At 39.5% G+C, this 24,021-nt stretch overlaps 3 protein-coding genes across 7 annotated transcripts; 1 reads left to right on the forward strand and 2 right to left on the reverse strand.

Annotated features, from left to right (window-relative positions):
* Positions 1-481: 481 nt before the first annotated feature.
* Positions 482-4,851, reverse strand: OIP5 (Opa interacting protein 5). The gene is made up of 5 exons (XM_032187993.1): positions 4,593-4,851; positions 4,447-4,513; positions 3,839-3,961; positions 3,196-3,277; positions 482-2,452 (listed from the first exon to the last, which is right to left on the reverse strand). The coding sequence occupies exons 1-5, from the start codon at positions 4,849-4,851 to the stop codon at positions 2,285-2,287; spliced, it is 699 nt and encodes a 232-aa protein (XP_032043884.1). The 3' UTR covers positions 482-2,284.
* Positions 4,852-5,175: 324 nt separating this feature from the next.
* NUSAP1 (nucleolar and spindle associated protein 1) lies at positions 5,176-18,628 on the forward strand. Of its 3 annotated transcripts, none has more exons than XM_032188386.1 (12): positions 5,176-5,285; positions 6,533-6,598; positions 7,668-7,853; positions 8,887-9,061; positions 10,652-10,741; positions 11,389-11,501; positions 12,195-12,257; positions 12,449-12,636; positions 14,517-14,692; positions 15,504-15,614; positions 16,172-16,283; positions 16,751-18,628. In XM_032188386.1, the coding sequence occupies exons 1-12, from the start codon at positions 5,193-5,195 to the stop codon at positions 16,836-16,838; spliced, it is 1,461 nt and encodes a 486-aa protein (XP_032044277.1). In that variant the 5' UTR covers positions 5,176-5,192; the 3' UTR covers positions 16,839-18,628. The 3 variants fall into 3 exon arrangements, with proteins under 3 accessions (XP_032044277.1, XP_032044278.1, XP_032044279.1); XM_032188387.1 differs by having other exon boundaries at positions 8,887-9,046; XM_032188388.1 differs by lacking the exon at positions 12,195-12,257.
* A 69-nt stretch (positions 18,629-18,697) lies between these two features.
* On the reverse strand, positions 18,698-24,021 carry NDUFAF1 (NADH:ubiquinone oxidoreductase complex assembly factor 1). Of its 3 annotated transcripts, none has more exons than XM_032188391.1 (5): positions 24,006-24,021; positions 22,898-23,519; positions 20,906-21,091; positions 20,676-20,750; positions 18,698-19,133 (listed from the first exon to the last, which is right to left on the reverse strand). In XM_032188391.1, the coding sequence occupies exons 2-5, from the start codon at positions 23,405-23,407 to the stop codon at positions 18,993-18,995; spliced, it is 912 nt and encodes a 303-aa protein (XP_032044282.1). In that variant the 5' UTR covers positions 23,408-23,519; positions 24,006-24,021; the 3' UTR covers positions 18,698-18,992. The 3 variants fall into 3 exon arrangements, with proteins under 3 accessions (XP_032044282.1, XP_032044281.1, XP_032044280.1); XM_032188390.1 differs by lacking the exon at positions 24,006-24,021 and adding an exon at positions 23,815-23,930; XM_032188389.1 differs by lacking the exon at positions 24,006-24,021 and adding an exon at positions 23,729-23,808.

Consider the following 24,021-nt stretch of genomic DNA (forward strand, 5'->3'; position numbering starts at 1 on the left):
TTTATTTAAAGAGAATCCTTCCTTCCTGAGCCAGACTGACTGTGGCTGCACTGAAAGTATCAATACAGCCCTCAAGATGCCTAGCTAGAGGAGATTAGGTTCCACAGTAGGGAAAAAAAAAAAAAATCATCACTCAGTTGTAGATTCAGGTGGAATTTGAATCTGGGACAGACTGTAGGATCAAAATCTGAATCAAATCTTTTAGGAAGAAAAATTTAAACATCACTTAAAACCTAAGACTACAGTTTAAGTTGGTGTCTTAGTAACTGTTAAGCCTAAACTAGTAAAGATGCTGTTGCACTTATTTTGCATTTTGTAAGTTAAGGTGGGTTGCTTCTTGAAACAGGTTTTATTTAGAACTCTACTGCTGTGAGTGTCAGCAGATGCAACAGGCAATAGTGCCAACAAGAACCATGATTTGACAGACACAAAGGACTGCAGGGTGACTCAATGGAACTGAGGTCTTCCCAGTTCAAAGACTAGTGAAATACAATTTAAAAGCTTACAACTCACGCTATTACACAAGATATGTATTTCTGAATTTCAGCATTTTTATTCTTTAAGTCGTCTTTACAACAGTAAAGATAATATAAAAAAAATGCAACTGACAACTTTCTTTTCTTCTTAGGGGTGCATACTTTGCTAAATAAAGGAAGACAATTTTACGCTTATTATACACAGTAGAAATGTGAAGTGTATAACAAGAAAAACATCAATGCAGAAACCAGAATGAAAGGGCAGAAGTGAATAGTACCATTACCTACCATGTTTCTTGGACTGATACAACAGAAGAACTGACACCTAAAAAGTAGCACAAAGGTGAAGTTTTACAAAGGAAAACACTTATATGAGATTGGAAGGATATTTGCACGAGGTGAGTTTAGTCACAAAACCCCAGTTAAAGACAAAGAGGCTGTTAAACATAATGCAGAAGTATTATAAAAATAAATTAAAAGTCTTGGTTCTTAATAATGAGTTAATATGCAACTCCAAACTTTACATGAATGTACAGTGACAACTGTTGAGAAGAACAGCTCTCCAGTTAAAGGTTCATTATAAACATAAAGATTCATAGAGCACATTTTGGAGAAGATGATAGCATTAGTCATTACAGGCAATGAAGCAGATCTTACTAGAGTGTAACATTTATTTCAGGTAGTTACTTTTGATAGCCCAAATTTAGCTGTCATTGAGAAGTACTGCATTTCTGTGCTTACACCTGTCACAGTTGTAAAACACTGATGATGACAATCATCATTTAGAGAGCAGGTACTGTTAGAATTTAACAGAGGGAGCTGCTTCTCTCCCAGCAGAATAGCTCTTGATATTGTTATTGCTTAATCAGAATAAATGGAGACAATTGAGGACTTTTAATCAAAAACCAGCACACTGAACATAAGTAGTAGCATAAATACCAGCTGTCCACATAAGGCTGCAAGGTGCCTTGCAGTGAGTTTCATCCCCTCTGCTCCAAGCCTGTTACAGGAGTTATTTATTTGTAAAATAAGGCCATGAAGTACAGAGAGCGCTCGTATCATCAGCAACACAATGCAATCTGCCAATCACATATGGAAGGCAGAAAAAAGGCAATGGCAAACTGAATCACTGGAATGAATCTGATCAAGTAAATACAACCCTCTCCAGACTGCTACATGAACCTATTAAATTTTACAGACAGTTTCAAAAATCAGCCCTTTAGGCAGCAGATGGAGGAGGAAAAGGACCCCCCAGTCTTCCAACAAACAGGAAGTAGGGACAAAGATACTCTGTCTCAGTAACTAGGGGTAAGTAGCCTTCTTTCTTTTCCATCAAATTACTTTCTAGATGCTTGGAAAAAAAGCACAACCCAATCAAAAAGCAAAGCTAATAAGTACCCATTAGGTAACTTTTACAAGACATCTCAACAGGCCATGGGAAGGCAGCAGGAAGATCATCACAGCTTCAGGAGAGCAGTGTTCCTGTGATGGACCAGAAGTAAAAGGGAAGAAAAGACTGTTCCTTGCTTTCACAGCTTCAACCCTGGACGGAAAGGCTCACATCTATCAAAGGCAGTGGCTCACAGCCCAAGCTTCGTGGAGCAGCCAAAAGCTACGCGTTTTTCTGAGCACAGCTTAAGAACGTTAGGTTTTCAGCCGTTCCCCTCAGAAAAAGAGGTGCATTTAAGTCCCAATTCTTTCTGTATACAGACAGAGCAAATGATCAGCTCTCTCAAACCTGTTCTGCTGCATTATTTCCTCGTAACGAACAAACTCAGTAGAGATGTAGAAACGGCCCAGGTAGTTCTTCAAAATGGCCTATTATTTTTGGTCTTGACTATTGCATATCCTGGCATTAGGGCAACTGCATCTGATGCAGAGCCATAGTTTTGTGCCATGTCCTTTTGCTTCAATTCCTCCATCTTCTTTATCAGCAATTCTAGGCGCATGTGGACCATCACAAGCTTTTCTTTCAGCTAGAAAAAAAAAAAATAGTAAAACTAGAGAAAAATGTTATTCTAACACTGGATCTTTGAACAATCTGCCTGTCTGTTATGATAACACACTTGAGGATGACAAAACTTAAGTGATGTTGTGGGCCCATTTTCATGCTTAGAAAGGAAACCAAAATAAATAAATGAACAAAAGGAACAAGTAAGCATATAAACACCCAATGCATTGGCTGTCTCCTACATACAGTAACTATATTTGAACTATGGGACAAACAATTTACTAAGTTATCAAATAACCATATTATATAATAGAACAACCAATTTAAATATCAAAAAAGAAGAGAGGATCTTGTATTGTCTCTGAAACTACAACTTGATGTTGTTGTGCTGTTTTGAGTTTACATAGCTGTAAATACAACACTGCTAGAATCCTTTTCAAGTTAACAACAGAGTATTATGGTTTTTTATTATTATTATCATTCAACAGTGACTTTTCAATTCCAGGGACAGCACAACTGGTAATATTTAGAAGCATTTAGAAAAACATTATTTTTGTTTTCAAAATCTAAAGTCCCATTCCCTCATGACAGCACTGAAGTAGCACAGAACATATGTATTCACTAAGAAATAACCTTTTGTCAGAAAGTTAGATAGAACTTGGTAAGTTCTAAGCATTGCAAATATGGTAATTGTATCCATATTTTTGGCTAATATCCAAAAATAGTATTTCTTGCTATTTTCCATACAAAGTCATGTAGAAACCTTACTTTCCCCAGTTGTTCCTTTAGGGTCAAAGCAGGAAAATTCACCTTAGATGCTTCTATTGTTATATTGTTTTTTAAAAGATAGCTAGAAAACAAATAGGGAAAAGGGGAAAAAAAAACAACAAGAACAACAATTAAAAAGATCACACAATTGTATTCCTTGTTTATAAAGATTATTTAACAAGATTTTAAAACAGATATAAAATTATTCCCTGAAGTACTCCATTGTTTACGAAAATATTTAAAAAACAAAAACCAAAAAACAATATGTTACTTTCAAATCATAAGATCCCCTCATTACCAGCCAATCATAATTTACAGTTTCTATAATGAAGTCCATTTATCATGGAACTGTTTTGATATCTTACATTAGTTAAATGGATCTGGAACTGAAGGAGATTTCAGCACTGGAAACAACTAAATTTAAACTTTTAATGTAATGTGAGGACATTCAAAAAGTTTAAGGCAAATCACATGGAGTCATGCCAACACAAACAATGTAAACACAGAGAATATTAAAATCCCACATCAATGCTCTCAGTCAAAAGTAAAGCAGCTTTGTAAACTGCAGACTCGTCGTACATCCTGCTTTAAAAACTTGCAAATTCCCATGAAATCCCTGACCATCAACATACAGGACACTCACCAGAGGATGCTGTCCTTGAAGAAACAAAATAAGCCTCGGAGATGAGCCAGGTTACTGAACGCAGAATAAAGAATGAAGCCCACCATCAAGCCACACGACCGACAGTATAATGCATTGTAGGCACTAAAAGGAAAAATGGAAAAATAACGTTATTAAACAACTTATGAAACCATGGATACTGGGGAGATGTCAGAGGACATCAAATCAAAGTTTCATTGAGACAGTAAGATAGAATATAATGCTTTATGCTTAAATAATACAGAGTGTATGAACATGGGACGTTGGGCACGTTGTCTAAGAAAATCCGTGTAATAAGTGAAGTCGCAATTAGGGATAAAAATCCACAGCGCATTGTCTCAAAATGAGTTAGGTTGTACAGATCAAACATGATATGTGGATATTTAAGTTGTAAAGATCAGGTGTGTGTGGTGAACTCAGGGCGATGCCTGCACCTCTGACAGGTGATCTGAAAGCTCTCCGTGCCAAAGCAGTGCACCGCCTTGTGAGGAGGAGGAAAACAATCAGTTTTTTACTGAAAGCGCTGTTTTATCGTGACAGAAAAAGAGACACGACTAATCCGGACGCGACGAGGCGGCCTTGCTACGCACCAGCCCAGCAGGGCTCCCTCCAGGCCCACCAGCAGCGCGTCCTCCCAGGCCACGTCCCCGGTGACTCCTGAGGAGAGAGGAGAGACGCCGGGATGAGCACCGCGCCCGGCCCGGCCCTGCCCTGCCCGTCCCGCCCCGGCACTGACTGAGGCAGGCGAGGAGGCCGAGCCGCCGCTCCTCCTGCGCGCACAGGTGCAGCGAGTCCCCCAGCACCGCCCGGCACCCGCGGCACTGGAACACGGCGCAGTCCTCGGGACGCAGCCCCCGGCGCCGCAGCGGAGCCTCCCCCGGCGCTGGGGATGGGGACGGAGGCGCTGGCGGGGCGGGGGGGGCCGGCGGGGGCCGCTCCGCCGTGATGACGCCGCCGATGAGCGGCTCCTGCAGCAGCCGCCGCCGCACCGCCATCTTCTCCCGCCCGGCGCTCCGGCGCGGCGCCCCGCCCTCCCCGCCTCGCGATTGGAGCGCGCTCCGGGAACGCGCGCTGCTATTGGGCGGCCGTGCTGTCAATCCTCGCTGCATGGAAAGGGCGGTGCCGCGCCCGCTCAAGCGGCGCCTGAGCGCGTTTGAAAAAACCGGCGCGGAGGCGGCCGCGCCGCTATTGGTGGCTTCCCCTCCAAAAAACCCGCCTCCTTCTCCCCGCCGAGCCAATGGCGGTGCGCGGAAGGCGAGTTCGAACGGCGTGGGCGGGGCGTGGGCGGCGGTTGAGCGCGAGATTCGAAGTGTGGCGGTTGAGGGCTGCGGCCGCCATGGCGCTCCCCGCGCTCCAGCACCTTGAGTCCCTCAAATATGCGGAGCTCCAGCAGCTCGCCAAGGCCGCCAGCCTCAAGGCCAACCTCCGGGTGAGGCGGGGGGCGCTGCACGGCTGGGCTGGGGGTGGCTGAGCCGCGGGTGTAGGCGAGGGGCGGGCAGGGGCAGCGCTGAGGGAGCCGTGAGGGGACGGTTGGTGCCTCCTCGGCTTCGTGAGGCGGCGGTGCCCCGCCTGAGGTGCCCCGCGCCTGTCAGTGCCCGAGTGGCGTTTGGCAGTGCTGCCGTTAATACTTGTCAGCTTTCGGTTGGCTCTGACGCATTCGGGCAATAACTCTCTGGAGGTCGCTCCCCGCTGAGCTGTTCCGTTGTTGTTGTTGAATGTACGCGAGGGGTGCGGGGTGTGCAGGGTGAGCAAGGCAGGGGCAGCTGCTGCCCAAGCCTGGTGCGATTTTAATTCCTGCTCAGCTGGGCAGCGCTGCTGAAACGGGCTCGTTCGGCTGTGAACAGTTGCCTCTCCTTTTGCTCAGATGGACCAAAAGGAACCTGGCCAGGGAGACTTGTCTTTGTGCCCCCGTGGAAAATACACGTTGCATGTTTACCTGGGGTCTTAAATATGCTCTTCAGTTAGAATTGTCGAATCTTAGGATATCTTGAGTTGGAAGGGACCCCAAGGAGTATTGAATTTAATTCCTGGCTGGAGGAGAACCACCCAAAAATCAGACCACGTGTCTGAGACTGTTGTCCAAACAGTTCTTGTACCCGGTGGGCGTGGTGCCATGACCACTGTTCTGGGGAGCCTGTTCTGGTGCCCAACCACCCTCCTGGTGAAGAAGATTTTCCTCATATCCACCCTGACCCTCCCCTTCCCAGCTCCATGCCGTTCCCTCGGGTCCTGTCGCTGTCATCAGAGAGGAGAGCTCAGCACCTGCCCCTCTGCTCCCTTCGTGAGGGAGCTGCAGGCTGTCAGGAAACCTCCCCTCAGCCTCCGCTGTCCTAGGTTCAACAAGCATAGTGACTTCAGCTGCTCCTTCTATGTTTTGTCATTTAGATCCTTCACCGCCTTTGTAGCCCTCCTTTGGACACTAATAGTTTCATGTCTTATATTGTGTTACTCATACATGCACACGATACTCAAAGAGAGGCTTTGAGTAGAGCCAAAGAGAGAGAGCAGAGTGAGACAGTCGCTTCCCTCCAAGCATGCCTTAATCATTCTCTTGGATTCAGCAAATATTCCATTTATTTGTTGGATTGGTTTGTAGACACTAATTGGGTTTATGCAGTTTTTGTTTGGTGACTTAATGCAATGTTTGGTTCATTTGTTGTTTTGATTTCTCTCCAGGGAGACAAACTGTTGAAAGCACTGAAGCAACACTTTCAAGGAATAAAAGAAGAAAGTGAAAATATGGTAATAGATGATAAAACAGCCATTCTTATTCAGAAAGAAAGATTTAACTTTGTAACTAGTCTAGCACAGCATGTAATGAACATTGGTTTTAGCATGATGCAAATGGTAATAAAAAAAAAACACACTTCTTTTTAAATAGTGCCTTTAGTTTAATGTGCTTGCACTGCTAGAAACAGCTGTGTGAATACTTGAAGTGGCCTACTATATGGCTGAAAGCTGGCTCCCTTCCAGCTGTTAATTTAATGATGTATTTTCTAGCCCTTCCACCTGTTAAAATTAACAAGGTATTTTCAGCATGCATACAAAATTATTCTCTATGAACAGTAATGTTTACATTCCACTGAATGAATCTTAATTTTTCCTGTTTATCTCCAGACACTAGTCCCTTTCATTTAGGCATGCAAAATGAATTAAAATACGTGCTGTACTGACTAATCTCAAAGCATTTTATATATACTACAGTTTACTTACGTTGACATAACAAAAGCAATACAACTGTGATGTTTACTTTCCATGTATTGTTTTTTTTCAAGATTTCTGTGAACTAAATTATTTCATTGCGTGTGTGTTTTTTTTTTTTAACTTTTGATTAAAGAAGTTGGTAACCACTTCTTCTAAACCAACTATTTTTAAATATTTCGCTTATAACTTGCCTCTCTAAAAATCGTGAGGAAATGGTGTAATCTTAGCCAATTTTTAACTAGCATGGAAAAGTCTCCTTCTTACCTCACCCTCTTTCCTCTCCTTATGTGTGTACCTTTTTTATGTGATAATCTTTACAAATTTGGGAAGGGCTGCAGCGTCATTTCAGTCAGGTCTCAAATATTATTTGTTTTTATTTTTCATAGTCTCTGACTGAAAAGAAATACAGTTTCATTCTGTAGCATTTTAAGGCTGGAAAACAGCTGGTGTTAAGGAATTTAGATACTGCCGTTTTTCTAATTACAGTGCTACTTAAATGTATACTACTATGTGAAATGCCTTTTCCAATGGTAATGTTGAAGCTGTCTCTTTGGAATATCTGATATATATCAGATATGTTACAAGTCATGGTACTTATCTGATACAGGATGCTGAAAAAAGTGCATCTGCTTCCATGGACACTGAATTGAGCTGTCAGAAAGAATTTAAACCTGATCCAGCGTGTTTTGTCACAAAAAGATCTAAAGAAAAGAAAGCAACCAGAAAAAAGAAGAACTCCAGTGAGAAAATTAAAACCAATGAAGAAACTACAGGGCTCTCTGCTGAGAAAAAGGTGACTTGTATTGCATGGCTTTGTGTGTGTTTGTGTGGGAGTTCCCAGTAAATAAGTGAAACATGCTTGTTTCATTCTACTACCATATTAATAGGTAACACCTACCTGAGATTTTTTATGCAGATGTACTAGTGCTATTAGACTAATTTAGTCTACTTTTACCATGTGCTATTCCATAACAAACAGAGATAATTTATTTTCTTGTACTAATGACATAAGTTAAATTCATCAGAGAGATACCATCCCAAACACTGGAAGTAGGATTGCTTTCACTGGTTCATCATGGTTTCTGTCTGAACGTTAGACTGCTTGCACAATTTATCTAAAATGAAGCAATTGGCATTTTTTGATATAGAAAAGATTCTCAGAAACTGGATGATTGCCCAAACTTTCTTTTTATTCTTGTTGCTGTCAGTGTTTTAATGCAAGTGTATGTATATATTTGTGGGTTGTATGACTGATGGAGGAGAGATTTCAGGGTGATATGGGGTTGGAATTATTTTTTCTCTAGTATAATGTGCAAGTGGTGGGTGAGCTCTGAACTATGTGAAAAACATAACAGTACAGTTAGAGGGAAATGGGAAAATGAGAGGTGTTAATCTTTCAGCAGCATGTCTAAATAAGCGAAAGCGTACAGTAACCAAAGCTACAGAAATAAAAAGCAACGTAGCCAGTGAATTTATTTTTACTTGCAGATAGTTGTACTTTGTCAACAGAGGCAATTTATGCTAAAATGTTAGAACTGTGTGGGTAAAAGCTTTCTAATATAGATCCGTTTGTGCAATAACAGAATAAGTATTTCCTAGGTTAATTCAGGTTGGACTTCAGAAAGCCTCTTGCTCTATCTTCCCCTGAAAGCAAGGTCAGCTATAAAGTTGGGGCTTTATCTAATCCTGTCTTGTAAACTTCTCAGGTTGGAGACTATACAACCTCTCTGTGCAGCTTATTCCACTAACCAACTGCTCTTAGAATGAAATCTTTTCCTTATATCCACTTGTAACAAACAGTTTAAATGAAGTATGCTTAACTGTAGGAATACTCTGAAATGAAAGAAAATGAAGTCCCCCATGGTGAGCAAGAAAAGGGACAGATGGTATTCCAAAATGAGGAACCAGTAATTAAAAGGAGAACTATTGAGGATCCAGGGATGGCTACTGGAGAGAAGGAACAACCGGAGAAGACTTCTACTAAAGGTACTAGAGAGGAATGTGAGTAATAACTTCCATAAAAGTAACTTTAGTCATTCATAGTAATTCAAATACATTTGCTGGTTATTTTGTTGTCTGCAAATATTTTTTTTTTTTTGGTGACATTTCTGGTGATCTGAACCTTTTTGAGGATGCCAGAGAAGAATCTGACATTTGGGCCTGTTTATTTAACACATCATAAATCAACTACACAAACTCTCCAGTCTGGTAGTTCTGCTAATTTTGACTTCGTAAATCTGGACCAATGAAATATTTTCAGTTAAGGCATTCTTGATGGTCTGAGTGTATTTAATTCTTGTGCTTTGTTTAGGATCTGTGCTTTCTGGAATACCCTTAAGATGCCACTTTTTAAAGGAACTGAGTAGCAAGAAAGGGAGAGTTCCCTTCCTCGTGCTTCCTTCTTTTTCTACTCACAAATGGGTTTTATCACTTCCTTTGTGGGAGTAGTACGGGTATTAAAAGGCATAAAGACAGCCCTTGTTAGTTTGTTTGCCAAACGTTATCTGTGTGTGTTATGGTGGACCACTTTTATATCTGGTAGCTTTTTTAGACCTTCAAACATGATGCTGACAAAATATGGACTTGCTTTCCCGCTCCTTTGTGCATGCAGCTGACCTAAAGAGGCAATAAGCGTCTTCCCAATTTTATTTGACATTCACAATAAGTTTTCAGATACATGCCATTATTTTCTCCTGTTAGACTAGATGTAAATAGTCATTGAGACGTATTAAGTATAACATAACCTTGCTGTTCAATAGTACTTAAAGAACATTCTTATTGGAGGCTATTTCTAAAGCAGTTTAAAAATTACAGAAATGAGAGTTTTCAATTAAGTTTCTTATAAAAGCAGATGCAATAAAATGTGTAGAGGATGCTTTGGCTGAGGCAACATTATAATGAATTTGACCCTGACATTTGGTATAGTGCCTGTCTCTTCCCATAACCATAAGTATCCATATTGCTTTGACTTTTTTTTTTTAACAGTAATTTCAGACAGCAAGAGAGCTGTGTAACAGAAAAACACTATTGCTACATTTAGTGCAGTTTTCTGTATGTCGGCTTTATGGTGTGTTTATGCTAAAAACCAAGCTACTGGCAAGATTAAAAAAAAAATAAATAAAAAAAAAATAAAGCAGACCTGAGGGCAGAGATAATCAAAATAGCTTAGGTTCTTGTGCCTATATTTAAGGCAATGGCAGAAAAGCTGGTCAAAATTTTTACAGGTATAAAAACTTCAAATATTAGGCTCTAAATATTTTTAGATAAAGACCTGTGGGTTGTACTTGTTTACCACAAGCAGAGTTTGCTTGTTAACTCCTTCTGTAAAATACTTTACTACTGAAAGTAGTGTCAGGCTATTTTCTGTCAGACTCATTCTGGGTTTGTAGTATGTCATGACACGTTGTTACTGACATACGATTTAAAAAGCTTTTGAGAGTCTTATGATGTACCTATTCCAATTGAGATTGTGATTTCTAAAAACCTAAAGCTGCTCTGAGGAGGTAAGGTATATTATGGAACAAAGGTTTTAAAGACATTTAAAGTATTTCCTATTAGTTCTAATCATTTTGTCTAATCTTATTGTGCCAGGTGATATTCATCCTGTGGGAGGGAAGATCCCTATACATGTAGGCCGTGCATCGAGGTCTGGGAAAACAGGAATGAAAGCTACTACACCAAGTAAGAGAATCTACCACCTTTGTAAATAGAACGTACTGCCTGTGTGAAGGGAGACTTACAGGTTTTACGAACCAGACTTCCATTTTTTGCTTGAACCAAGAGACCACCTTCTCTTTAAAAAGCGAACAAATGAAAATGCCAGAAGGTTACGTGGAGGTACAGCTTCCCACTTGTAAATTCACAGCAGTAAATTATTTAAGTATAGGTTATAAAACTGGCTTATGGAGTGCTTTGGTGTCTTCTGGATGTTATACTTGCATTCACAGTTTTCATAACAAAGAGTAGGAAGACATGCTATGACTCCTGCGTATTTAGTTCTCATTTTATAGTAATATCGTAACTGTAGTATTTATAAGTTAGCTCACTTTCGTTACTTCATAAAACACGTTAACTTAAAATGGTTGGATTACTAGAAAATTGAAGCTTTGGGTTTTCTTCCTTCTTTGTAGAATTCTCTAGAGCAGGTACCATGTGACTATGTAGTTGAAGTAGATGCTGTCTGAACTGTTTAGGTACCTGTGGATACGCAGAGGGATACTTTCTGGAGAGAAGTTGTAACAATAAATGTTGCAAGCTTTTTCTGTTAGGTAGCAAGTTTCCTTAGGAGCTTGTCAGATGTGTGACTTATCATTTTTGGAATTTCTTAGACTTTAAGAAGTTACATGAGGCTCACTTCAAGAAAATGGAGTCTATTGATGACTACTTTGAGAGGAAGAGAAAAAAGATTGAAAACTGCAGCAGTTCACTCAATGAAGTCAAGGTAAGTGCTAACACAGGACAGACATCCATTGTTCCTGTATTTTGTTTATTTCCAGAAAACCTCTGTAAAAATTCCTTCAGGGTCTCTAGAGCAGTAAGAAGCTGGTTATGTATGCATGCAGTGGAATATCACAGCATCAGTGAGACTTTGAATTGGAGTCCTATATGAGTAGTTCTATATACTTATTTGCATATAAGTTCTATAGCGATGTTTTTAATATTAAAGTGTATATTAATGGTGTATGGTTATAAATGGCTGTAGAAACCAATAAACAACTTGTCATTTTTTAAGTAAAAATAACTGCCACAATTACTTTTTTGTGAAGGATCTCCTGGAACATTTGTTAAAGTGTCTGAATTGCTGCAGAGCTAAAGGTGATGGATTGTTCTTCAAAAAGCAGGGATTAAACAGTTTGTGCCTTAAAAAGCCTTTGTCCAATGTCTCTGTATGATTCCTTTAAAATACTTGTAATGTATATTACTTTCAATGTCCCTGATTTTTGGTTCTTACATGTGAAAACTACAAAGGGGCCTCTTCCAGGATGTGGCAGGTACTATAAGAGCAACTACAATGTATCAATGAATGCCAGTATATAGATCAAAACGTAACACAAACTCCTGAAAGTTGCATTTCTCTTTTCTGTGGCATATGGTATATGCTTAATGCATGCTTCAGACGAATTATTTTTGGCAGGTGCTGGCCAAAAAATCTAATCTTCTAAGGGCATCAGAAAAAGGTCTTCCACATAATTCTAAGGTATATGTTTTCAAACCACTTTAATAATATAGAAAACTGTGTAAAATGTCTTTCCCTTTCCCACCCTTCCCACTTTAAAAGCATAAAAGACTGTATGCTTCTGAGTCATTGTGTATTTTCCCTTCCTCTTAGATACATTCCTGACTAAACATTTAATGGAGTATGTTAACTTGTGATTTGCTTTTCCCTAGAAACGTACTGCTGGCAAAACATTCTTATTCAGCCCAAATCCAGAAAGAGGTAGATTGTCTGCCACCTGCACTCCCAGTAACCCGCGACGCTCACCACGTAGTTTGCTGAACACTGCAAGTCAAAGTATTTTATCTAGGAAATCTTCATTTAATGCTTCAGTCCTCTCCACAACCAAAATGAATGTCAGGTAAAAAGAACAATCCCAAGTTATCAGTGAGCAATTTCATATGATACACTTATTAAAATAATAAACATTGACTGTGATTTGACTACTATATTTTTGTTCCAAGCATGACCTACACAAGATTAATTCTGATTTCTACCTTTTGGCCTAACTTTAGGGCTGTTTTAAACTTTATTATATTGATATTATTTTGATTCTTCATCTTGATACCTGTTGATCAGAGTAGGGCCTCATCTTATAATCAACTAACATAAGCAGATTTGTTCCCATCTGCTAGAAGCAAACTGACACCAGAAAGTCACAAATTGCTAAATGAATGAGCTCATACTTGATGCTATTATATCTGATCTCATTTCCTTTTAAAATGTTACACACACTTCATTATTCCTACACAGTAATCTAATACACAATTATGTTAATGTCTTCTGATTTTTTGTTATCAGTAAACTTTATTAGCTTATTACCAATAAGCTAATGAGTCTTGAACAAAAAAAAAAAAAAGGAATTGAAAGCATAGTCCTTAATGGTATTCTATTGAAAAATGTTCTTTTGCCCAGTTTTCTCTCAGTGAAAGTCATTCTATCTACTATTTTCTTTGCCAGTTACCAATTGTTGATGCTGGCTTTCCCCCATTTACCTGACTTTTCACAATAGCTGAAGTTCAGATTTAGATATTCTAAATTTTACCCTTGTCCTTCTCACCCTGCTAATAGTATCAGGTTAATCTTGTGTCTCTGTTGCATTACTTTGCATTTTTCTGATAACACTTACTTCTTAACACTTGTGTGCCAAGTTTATAGTTGCTGGGACGCTTTTTGTCTCTGAAGAAAGGATTTTTTTTTTTTTTTGGTTTCTCCCTTCTGCCCTATATGTCAGTACAACTAATAAATAACTATGAGACCTTTAATCTTTCCATGATAGTTCTTTTGCTTCTTGGAGATCGAGACTGAGAGTCCTTTGCAATAACTACTTCATTCTTGCTGGCTTTATTTCTATTTTGTATGTGACAATTTTGATTTCCGTGGTTTCCTTCTATTAATCCAATCTTGTTCTCTGTTGAAAAATGATAGTGTAATCATCAAGTGAAAATAATATTCTACCTTTTAGTAATTGCTTACTTTTTTCCACTGTAGCCCTACTTGATTCTTTAGCACTATGTAAAATGTAACAATGCTTTCAGAACTTACTTCCATTTCACTTGTCCAAAAATACGCTGTGCTAGATCTTGCAAGCTACACTTCATCCATGAACTTCCTAGCCCTCAAAATATAGGTCTTAATAATAAACTTTTGCAAGATATGGAAAAAGCAGTGCTTTCAGCTCAGTAATGTTATTGATGAGACTTATTAATTCATGCAAGCTTTTGAATTTTCTTTCACATGCTCACACATTAAGAAGTGTGTGAGTATTTACACACACAGACAGCATATGTGTGTCTTGGTATACAGGTAGCTTGTGTTTTGACTAGAATATTTTTTCTCCTCGTGGATCTAGAGTTCTGTTATTTTTTTAACTTCTGAATTTGAAAACTCAAATTAATAATGTTTATAAATCATAGTGTTTTACTAGAGAAACTAAAGATTAAGTAAGCTGCATAGGCTGGTAAAAAGATCTAGCTTATTGCACTCAAATACTTTTTCTCTCCAAAACAACAGTTAGCTCTAATAGCTGTAAGTAATAGTAAGAATTTTAATGTTTGATCACAACCTGAGAATTATCAGCAAAGGTATTTTTAGTGTAATTTGTGTTAGCTGTGAACATCTTATACGTTGGAAGTTTTTCTATATATAAAATGCAACTTTTGCTCCTTTTGCGTTCTGTAACATGGCTTACTTTCCTTGTAGGTGACTAATTTTTGTCCTTACGCTTCTAATAACTTTCAGGTTCTCAGAAGCCACAAAAGATAATGAGCATAAGCGCTCTCTTACCAAGACTCCATCTAGAATGTCTCCATACTTAAACGAGTTCTGCACACCTGATAGCCAGAAGAGCTGCGAACGCCTTAGTATGAAAAGCAGGAAGAGGGATACAAGAAATAATGATCTGGCTGCATCAAAGGGTAAAGTGGATGGCGATTTTGTTTTTTGCATCAAGACTTATTTGTACTGAATGGTTATATAATTCTTATAACACAATATAATGTAGGTCCGTGTTTTAATTTCAATCTCTAATGTATGACTGATTCTTCAGAAACTGCAGCAGTTTATTTCCTTCAGTTTCCAGTATTTAAATTTAAATGTTTAGCTGCTAAAATCTAAACAGGTAGTAAGCATAAAGACTTTGAATGCCTAGCTACCTACAGAAAAGCCTGTGGGGGATAGAAAAAGTTCTGGACCTTTATGGATCACATAGGAGAAGGTTGACATAACTCATATGGGGAGATTCCTATGGTGGGAGGTGTTTCTGATGCCTTCTCAAAGGTCTCATTCTCCTTGTGGGATGGGTTTGCACCAGTTATCTAGCTGTGTTTTAGGACAACCTGATATTATCAGCCTCAGCAACCTTAATTAGGTCAGGATTCAGAACCCTGTATGTAGGAAAGAGGAATTCTTCTGATCATTTGTACTCTGCACCACCACAGCTCTGCTAACAGTTGATATGATATCCTGGCATCACCAGGTACATCAACTCCAAGTTCTTGACCTATGCTACCTATCTTGCTATATGATAATTCTGGTATTTTTTTGGGGTGGCAGGTCCAGTGAGCTGCATCTGTACAATATTGATTTCAGTGGTAGCAGAAGGTAGCATTTAATGGCTCTTTGGTCTAGAGAGTTGTACCGTGGTCCTCACTGATCTATTTACGTAGCAAGTTGTAAAGTATGTTCTTGCTACAATTAATAAGTACAACAATTCAATGTTTTTTGTAGTTGTTACCCCCTTCAAGTTTGGAGTTCACTCTGCAGAGCCTACAAGCACAAAGAAGACATTTGATCTCAAAGCAAGTCTCTCAAGGCCACTTCGTTATCAACCACATAAAGGTACAGTGATCCTTTATTGGTCATATCACTTATTAAATGCTCATAAAAATAAGGCACTGAGCTACTTTGCTACATCATGTTGTGTATTCATCTTTTATTTATTTTCCCTGTCCCTTTCTCTTGAGATTCCCAAGTAGTTTTTGGGCTGTTGTTAAATTTCTACATGATGCATGCTTTAAGAGCCTCATTACTGAAAAATATCTCAATGAACAAAATCTCATGAATACAGAAATAAACATCCATGTATTGCACTGAATGTGTGTATGCACAAGGAATTTGAGATAAAAACCTTATTGTGTAAAGGATTGTTTCTTTATTAAAAGTGCATATTTGTGGGAGAAGCAAAGCATCCGAAATGTTCTTTGTGTAATTACTGTTACTTGGAAAACTACTCATAAGAAATGGGCTGCTGAAACTAATAATACAACTGAAGAGGCATTTTGTCTCGCAGGCAGACAGCAAAGAACAAACTAGCTAGTATAAAATTCACAGTAAGTTAAGCACATAAGTACTAAACTGTAGTAATTCAGTAACCTGTCTTTGCCTCTGACTTGTAGGACGATTAAAACCTTGGGGAGAAAGCAAAGAAAATACTGTTATAAATAAGTCTGTCAGTAGCAACATCTCTTCACGTAAGAAAGATTACAAACAGCCACGTCTCCAGACAAGGTTAGTATAACATTAGCTCTTTATTAATAGTGTTATTTAAAATAATGTGATAGCTCACTTACTTTTTTAGTATTAACATGTACAGTTCACAAAAGAATACTTCTGTATTCACTTTGGCCTCCAGTATCTGTCCAGTAACACAAAGGCCAAGGAAGATGCAACTCTGAATCTGATAGATTTTTATTCTATGAGAGCTTCCAATTCTAGCATTTGGATACTTGCCTTCATCTCAAAAGAAAATGAATATTGACAAGCTGTGACCTTGAATGTTAGACCTGTACATCTAAGCAGAAGTACTAGTCTGGTTAGATTTGATTGAAAATGGAACTGTTCTCTCTGCACATGGTTAATGTGGCATATTGGTTAAATAGATGTCAAGCCTTGGTCACCTTCATATTCCTTGGGTTGCTTGTGTCTCTGCCTTTAACATAACTTGATGTGGTCTCATTCTTTTTTTTTTCCTTCAGGGAAGAAAGGCGGGAGAAGCATGAGCAGGAGAGAAAAAAGAAAAAGGCTCAGGTTCTTGGAAACCGTAGAGGATTATCTGTAGATTAAAAAGAATCAGAAAAAGCCAGGATCTGACTGTAAATACTGTCCCTCTCGTGTAAATATTTGTCTGTACTTTAGAGTATAGGTCAGGTTGCTTATTAGTAGAATCCAGAGAGCTTTGAATGAGACCTTACAATGCATCTGAGCATAAGGCTTTCATGATCAACTTCTCCAATGAGATGAGAGTTCTAACCTTTTAGGACCTTAGAACCTAATAATACTTTAATGTAAATAACTCTCTTAACTAAAAAAATGTTAAAGCAGAAAATATAAGTGGAAAAGAGATGCTCAAGGAGCCTCCTTGTGACTCAGTATAGACTTCTCCACCAGGATGCATTTATTACCCACTGGAGTGTATGCTTTGAATTGCAAATGTTAAAATGTTCCACTGGTAAATTGAAGGAGATATCTGCATGCCCTGTTCTCCAAATCAATCTTTAAATCCTGTAGCAACTGGAAGAGCCAGTTGTTCTGTATTCCTAACTGCAGCTCTGTGAAATAGTAGGGAACTTCCAGAAGAAAAGTATTCATGCTTTCTGGAAAGCTACAAAGCTTACAGCATAGCATAGTTGTGAAATACCCTTTTTTAAAAAAGGGTTGTAATCAAGAAGTGGCTTTACAAGTTAACAGCTCTGTGCTTTGAACAGTTAAGTTTGGTTTTGTTCCTTTCTATGGTAAATAGCAGATGTTAATTTTTTTGTTCTCTATGATGCTTAAAGGATGTGAATGTAGTGCTGAAGACTACTCAATGCCTTGTATTCAAAAACTGATGTTACTTTAAAAAAAAAAAAAACAAACAGAAAAGCTGTCTGGATTTGTTATGGATGAAACAGTGACTGGAAAGGTAATGTAGCAGTTGTAATCTCAGCTATTCTAGTGAGCAAATACTGAAATGAATTTAGTATTGTCATATGCTGAAATGTCAAGCTCATTTTTTTATAAATAACTATAAAGATATGTACAAAATATTTGTGATCTACTGTGTATAACTACCTCTTCCATGTAGCATGTTTTGTTCACATTTTTCTTTATTACCCAGTCTCTCTTTCTGTAAGTGACTAGTTTTCCTTACTGATTTGCCTGCCTACCCCTTCTTGAATGCATGTGTCTAATACCTTTAGAAAGGATGAATGTTACCATTCTTCTGCTCTTAAATGATCTAATTCTGTGCAAGAAGAAAAGGATAGTACAAGACAACTTCAGCTTGCATATTTGTGGTCTCTTCCATATACAATATAGCTATGTTCAGCATTTTTAAGGTACATTTAAGTAACAAGGAAACTCTGAAGGATGTCAAAGCTTTGATTGGGCTGTTTGTGACATCTAAAACAACAATTGAGCAATTGTTCTTTAAGAGTTATTGAAAGTTACTGAAAACCAGACTTCTCAAAAATGTTTTACAATACACATCAGAAAAACATCATCTGCCTACTCCCCAGTAATGGTGCTAATTAAGCTAAGGTATGAGTTTGCAGGCACCAAACACTAACAGGGACTTCCCCTCAAACCACCACTGGAGTTTTCACTGTTGTAGAGCTAAAGGCATAAGGCTATCATCAACAGCTCTAAAATAAGAGCTAAATCCAGTTCATAGCTACTCTTTCAATCTTGGCAGCAGCAGCAGCTTTTTCTTTTTTTAGTTATTCACAGGAGCCAAAAGCTAAAGGTTAAAATACTTTTAGTCCTGCTCTCTGTAAGTTTCAGACTGCACCATCCTTTAACCATTGTCCTTCACTGTATTAATTCCCAGCATAGTTTTTTCACTTTAAAATTATACAGTTGTAATAAACCTAGACAGTTGCAAAATACTTGGGTCTATAAACAATGCAATATAAAATGAAATTGCTGTGTACTGAGAAACAACACTGCATTCATGACATTTTTATTTCTGTGAAGGTCAGAACAGAAGTCAAAACTCAGCCAGTCAATAGTTACTACTTTGTAACCATGTATTGCAGCTCCCCTTGGGCTGTGTAGGTGTAGTCTCATGAACTCTGTATTTGGCAGCTGAAAGACACCAACAGTTTGCTACAGTCAATGCTTCGTGCACTTAACTTTTTAATGTTTCAATAGAACCTTCAAGTTGTTAGAACCCACACCTGAAGTATTCTATAAAAATTAACTAGGCAGCTGAAGAATGTTCCAAAGGACGTGAGCCGTTCAAATTTGAGGGTTCCTATCATATATTTCATAGGCAAATTCTTCTGTATGAGCTCTATCATTTATCAGGCCAATAAAATCAATTTCCAGCTGGAATGGACCATTTACTTTATCTCCCAGGGTGAATCCAAGGGTACTAACCTAGAAGATACACATATTAGAGTATTGGTTAAAATAACATTACAATTTAACAGTTATCTGCTACTTGCAGCTTTTACAGTTTGCAGCCATTCACTTCAGTATTTGCTTGAAATGCAGCAGTATTTCTTAAGCTGTGAGGGCTTTACCTATCACATTTTCAATACAGACTCCCAAGGGGAAGCTATTTCACATTTGCTTTTCTACCACTATGTTGAACTGTGCATTACAAATGGTCTGAGCCTAGAGCAACACTGTGACTTTAATCTTTTAAGATTGCATAGTGCCAGTTTTGTCACAATTAGGTGTACAAACATTTTCATCATGTCTGTTACAGTTCTAGTGTGAGCAGGAAATAAAAATGTAACAAAAGAGGGAACTTTCATTCTAGAGCAAGTCATAGACTTGGCATAATGTGAAAGTGCACCAAAACAGAATTTTTAAAACATAAGAAGCTTTGTTGCTGAGTTTTATATTTCAGTAAGTGACCTAGACACATTTTCCTGTTTAAAATAATGTTCTTAAATAGAATACCCCTCGTTCCTTCCCCACTGCTACGCTAGTAAAAACAACCAACCATCACCACTGTTTTATTCCAACTGTATTAGTAAACTCCATAAAATCCCTGGGGCTCAGGGATGTTTCCCCTTAGCCTATGGCTGAAAGCTTTCTCAGCTCTTGTATGTCAACAATCGTCTTTCAGAGACTCCAGCGTTATCGCTTCTCAAAACAAGTTGGGTAACTAGTGGTGAGTCACCTATTAAGCTCTCAGTAACCCTAAACTCTGCTAAAAGTGCAGCTCTGATCTGTACTCATGGTTATAAGGACTGCTGTACATGCAGAAAAATAATGCCTGGGATGTGTCAGATTAAGGGTGAATAACTGTAGGCTGAGAATTGAGGATAAACATACATTGCAAACGCATGCTATATAAGTAAAAGAGCAACGCTAAAGTGATTAAATGGATCACTTCATCACTCCTCTCAGATTGATCTAGGGTTTCAACTACTTTATCTTCCCCAGAAGCAAGCTATAAAGTCAGGCCATTGACTTGCAGAGCCTGCAAAGGTTTTAAAGCTACATCTTTCTGGTTATGGATTATTAGAGGAGTCACCTAAACTGTGCTCTGAAGAATTTATTCCTTTGTAAGCCCTAGATACATTGTCTATGATATAAGTTTGCTTTTAATGTTTTTGGCAGTACTGTGCCAACTTGTACACTAGATTTCTCAGCCATCACTTTGATCATTCCTCCAAAAAAAGTATTTTTGAACAGCCAAGTAAGTAGTGAGCTGTTTCTTGGTTATCTAAATATCTTAAAAATATCTTTGGAGCTACTTTGAAGTAAACTGACACTGTAATCACAAAGCAGGATAATTTAAATGAAAAGGGTAAGCACTCAAGAATAATTAACTTATAACAGGAAGAGACCCCTCAATTTCAAATTCACTAAAATTAAATACCTCAAGGATTTCCAAGTCATTTATAAATGACAAGTATTCATAGAAAGTAAATTTCTGACCGATTAAGCCTACAGAAAACTTGCCTTGTCTAACCAGATAGGGTGCTGGTTATCCTGGACTCTTCCTCGACTGGAGAGAAAGAATTTGGAGAATGGAATCTGACAGGAAAAAAAAGAACAAAACCAACAAAAAACAGACTTCAGTGTCACTAGTATATAGAATAAAAACTTAGTAAATGAAGTCACACACTACATTTGGTTCCAGCACTGTTCAGGTGCTTACAAGTGGCACAGAGAAAAGTTCATGAGCTTACCCTTATTTCCTCCCAGTATGGCCCTCCTCGGGTGAACATGAAGTAGTTGTACAGATCGTCCTTGTGATGAGAGAAGTAAGGGTCTGTATAAATGTTTACCATCCAAGGTCTGCCATCACCACGGACACGTAAATGCAGACTGTTGAAGTTCGACCAGTCGTAATACTTCTTCCTAGCAAAAGATCCCTACAAATTATTAATAAACAGAATTATTCCTCCTTCAGACTTGAAGGGAAATTTCCATTACAAAGAACACTGCTACTGCTTTGATCGCTGCCCTTGTTCTCGCTGTAAATACTATCTCCTGTGACACGCTGGAAATGAGGTTTCTCTTTCATCATACCAGGCGCTGATCTCTATGAACTTCCTTCAGCACTGCACGAGAGCCTGCAAAACCTACTATCACCGCTCTGAAGACCCAAGCTAATTATAAATCACAGCCTCATAACTATCAGAAATGAGATCTCTTTCCTCGGACCAGATTCCCTACCAGGCACACACACAAATGCTACAATGGCAGATCAGGCCTGTAGCTCATTACGTTTAATATTCTGCGGTTGGTACCAGGCTACTCAGAGGAGGTTACAAGAAATTGCATATGTGGAATAATTTATCCCCTGTGGTAATCTACTTCCCTTACTAAAGACTGACATGATCACTGAAAGCATTTATATGCTTTCCAACACTTTTTGTCATTAACTGTGCATAATGATCCAGACTACAAGCATATTGAATCCTCGAGTGCATTTTTTCCAAAGATCTTAGAAGCCCCAACGTTGTGATTTGCACATGGGCTGACCAAATAACCTTCAGAGAGTTACAGAGGTCGTTGGAGCCAGAGGGGGTTGCCAGGGCTATTCGTGACCAGAACTGCTCAAACCAAGTCAAAATTAGCACCAAGAAGTAAAGGTTTCCCCTTTACTTTACAGCACCACTACGGCTACCTATTAACCTTTTCTTCTACGAACTCATCTTGTAAGTCACAGGATCAGCAGATAATCAATTTATGGTTTTGCCAGTTTTGAGCATTCTTACTTATATAAAGTGGAGCCTTTGTATTTATGTTTTTACCGTCTAATCTCAACCTGTATTATAAAGATGGACTGATGGACCCTTCACTACCTCAGAATTAGGAAATGAACATTTGAACCACATTTGCACAAGTTCGTAGCAATCTTGGGAACTCCGGTAAGATTCAACCCCCTGTTCCACTCCCCTGACCTTGTGTCACCAATGTAAGCAGTGTTCCTCTGCCTCTCATTTGCCCATTGATTTGGCTTGCTTAAGTCCTCTGCTATCCAAGTTGCAAATAACAGAAGAGTCTATAAAGGGATTTTTTTTTTTTTTTAACACACTGACTCGAAGTGTCACTTTGCTTTTTGAAGATGTTTAAATATAAGAAATGAAAAAAGCAGTACCTATAACAAGCACATCAATTTCTGGTTCTGATTTGCTCAATTTAGATCTATCAAATATTTGTCTCACTTTTTCTGATACACAGTAGGAGTCAGGCCTTTAAAACAAACATTTCAAAGCATTATTTTCTGTACCTATAAGGAAAAAAACAATGAGCTTGTTCACCTAAACCAAGTTTGGTGAATAGGCCAATCTAAAGCCCAGAAAATTTGCCCTTACAACACATTCAATTAACTTCCAATTTAGAGAGACTCATCTATTTTAATTGTACCAATTTTAGATCTAACGGTTCATTACAGATCCTTCACTAGTAAGGAGGCAGCAAACAGGGCTGTCTTAATGACGTCCTATTGTACATTAGCAAATGATCAAATGTATTGTTCCTTTTCTAAGAAAGGAGAACAAAATCTGAGTAAAAGTTACTGCCAAGCCAAAGGACACAGCAGCAATCACATCTGAGAAGGAATGTCTAATATTCCTGAAGGCAATCAGTTACAACTGCAGTAAACCACAAATCACAGAAAAATGCTCTCTGATTAAATAACAGATGCTATGATAGCACAAAGCTGCACTTACCACTGGTGGTTTGGCTCTCATGCTACAATATCCGCTGTATTTTGTCTCCCCATCACGAGGTACTTCGGTATTGAGAGTTCCATACAGCAGAGCAGCCTGGTTATTCCTACCCAGTTTTAGGTAAACTTCACTTTTCCCTCCGATCTCTACATCAGAGGAAATAACCCATTTATTTATATCTTCCTGGCTCCGAAACTCCCACAACACCTTCGTCTGTTGCAACAGGTACTGATCAAACCCACGGCCTTCGGGTCCTCTTAAGTGATCTTTGGTCTCCTTCTTCAGCAAGCTTAGCTGAGTCTTTAAGGCATCGATGCCCTTCTTAAAATTGAAATCAACCTTTTGCCAAGACGGCGTTTTCTCAGGCGGCGACCCTGGCCTCCTGTAACTGCTGTACAGTTTTGACGTGGGATCAGCGAGGATTGGTCCAAGCAGGGGGTGCAGGACCTTGTGCCTGCAGCATCGGCCGCGTAACCCAGCGCCGTTCAGCACCGTGGCAGTCAGAGCCATCGCGGTAAGGCTGCGGGATGCGCCCCCAGCGAGGCAACGAGCGGGTTTGAAATCAACTCATCAACAAAACCGGCATCCAGCGCTATCCGTAGCTACCGTAGTTTATCTTCACCTTCAGATGAAAAAGAGAAAAGACAAAAATTAGAGTTTTACAAGCGTGATGTGTTCATTTTTAAACGAAGCTTTGAAAAAGAAATCTCCGCAGCACTGCTGGCCCGAGCAGCTGCAGCACACCGCTACCCCCTGACTCCCCGCGGGAGGCCACCGATCACCCCCAGGCTCCCGGCAGGGCGCTCCTCTCCCTTCCCTTCCCCTCCCCACCTCCTCCTCCCCGCTCTCTATCGCGACAGCGGCCGACAGCGCAGAGCCCGTGCAGCCTCCCCGTGCTCCCGGCGCGGCCGCCTCACTCCTTCCGGGGCAGGCGGGGCGGGACCGGGGTCCCCCCGCGCTGTGCCCGGCGCTTCAGCCCCTCAGCACCGCCACCGGCAGCGAGCCCCGAGCCCCCCTCGGCCTCTCCCTCAGCCGCAGGGCCCGGGACCGGCGGCGGAGCCCGCGGCGCTGCCCCCCCCCTCCCTTTCCCTCCCCCTCCGCCCCTCACCTCCCCTCAGCCGCCC

This window comes from Aythya fuligula, chromosome 5 (assembly GCF_009819795.1).
Source record: "Aythya fuligula isolate bAytFul2 chromosome 5, bAytFul2.pri, whole genome shotgun sequence".
Lineage (NCBI taxonomy): Eukaryota > Metazoa > Chordata > Aves > Anseriformes > Anatidae > Aythya > Aythya fuligula.

Coding starts and splice junctions, on each gene's coding strand:
- NUSAP1 (XM_032188386.1), top strand. CDS start 5,193: ATGGCGCTCCCCGCGCTCCAGCACCTTGAGTCCCTCAAATATGCGGAG. Junction 7,854..8,886: donor GGCTCTCTGCTGAGAAAAAG/GTGACTTGTATT, acceptor GCTTAACTGTAG/GAATACTCTGAAATGAAAGA. Junction 14,693..15,503: donor TGATCTGGCTGCATCAAAGG/GTAAAGTGGATG, acceptor TGTTTTTTGTAG/TTGTTACCCCCTTCAAGTTT.
- NDUFAF1 (XM_032188391.1), bottom strand. CDS start 23,407: ATGGCTCTGACTGCCACGGTGCTGAACGGCGCTGGGTTACGCGGCCGA. Junction 20,751..20,905: donor CATACTGGGAGGAAATAAGG/GTAAGCTCATGA, acceptor TTTTCCTGTCAG/ATTCCATTCTCCAAATTCTT. Junction 19,134..20,675: donor ACCCTATCTGGTTAGACAAG/GCAAGTTTTCTG, acceptor TGTATCTTCTAG/GTTAGTACCCTTGGATTCAC.
- OIP5 (XM_032187993.1), bottom strand. CDS start 4,851: ATGGCGGTGCGGCGGCGGCTGCTGCAGGAGCCGCTCATCGGCGGCGTC. Junction 3,962..4,446: donor GAGGGAGCCCTGCTGGGCTG/GTGCGTAGCAAG, acceptor TTTTCCTTTTAG/TGCCTACAATGCATTATACT. Junction 2,453..3,195: donor TAAAGGAACAACTGGGGAAA/GTAAGGTTTCTA, acceptor TTTTTTTTCTAG/CTGAAAGAAAAGCTTGTGAT.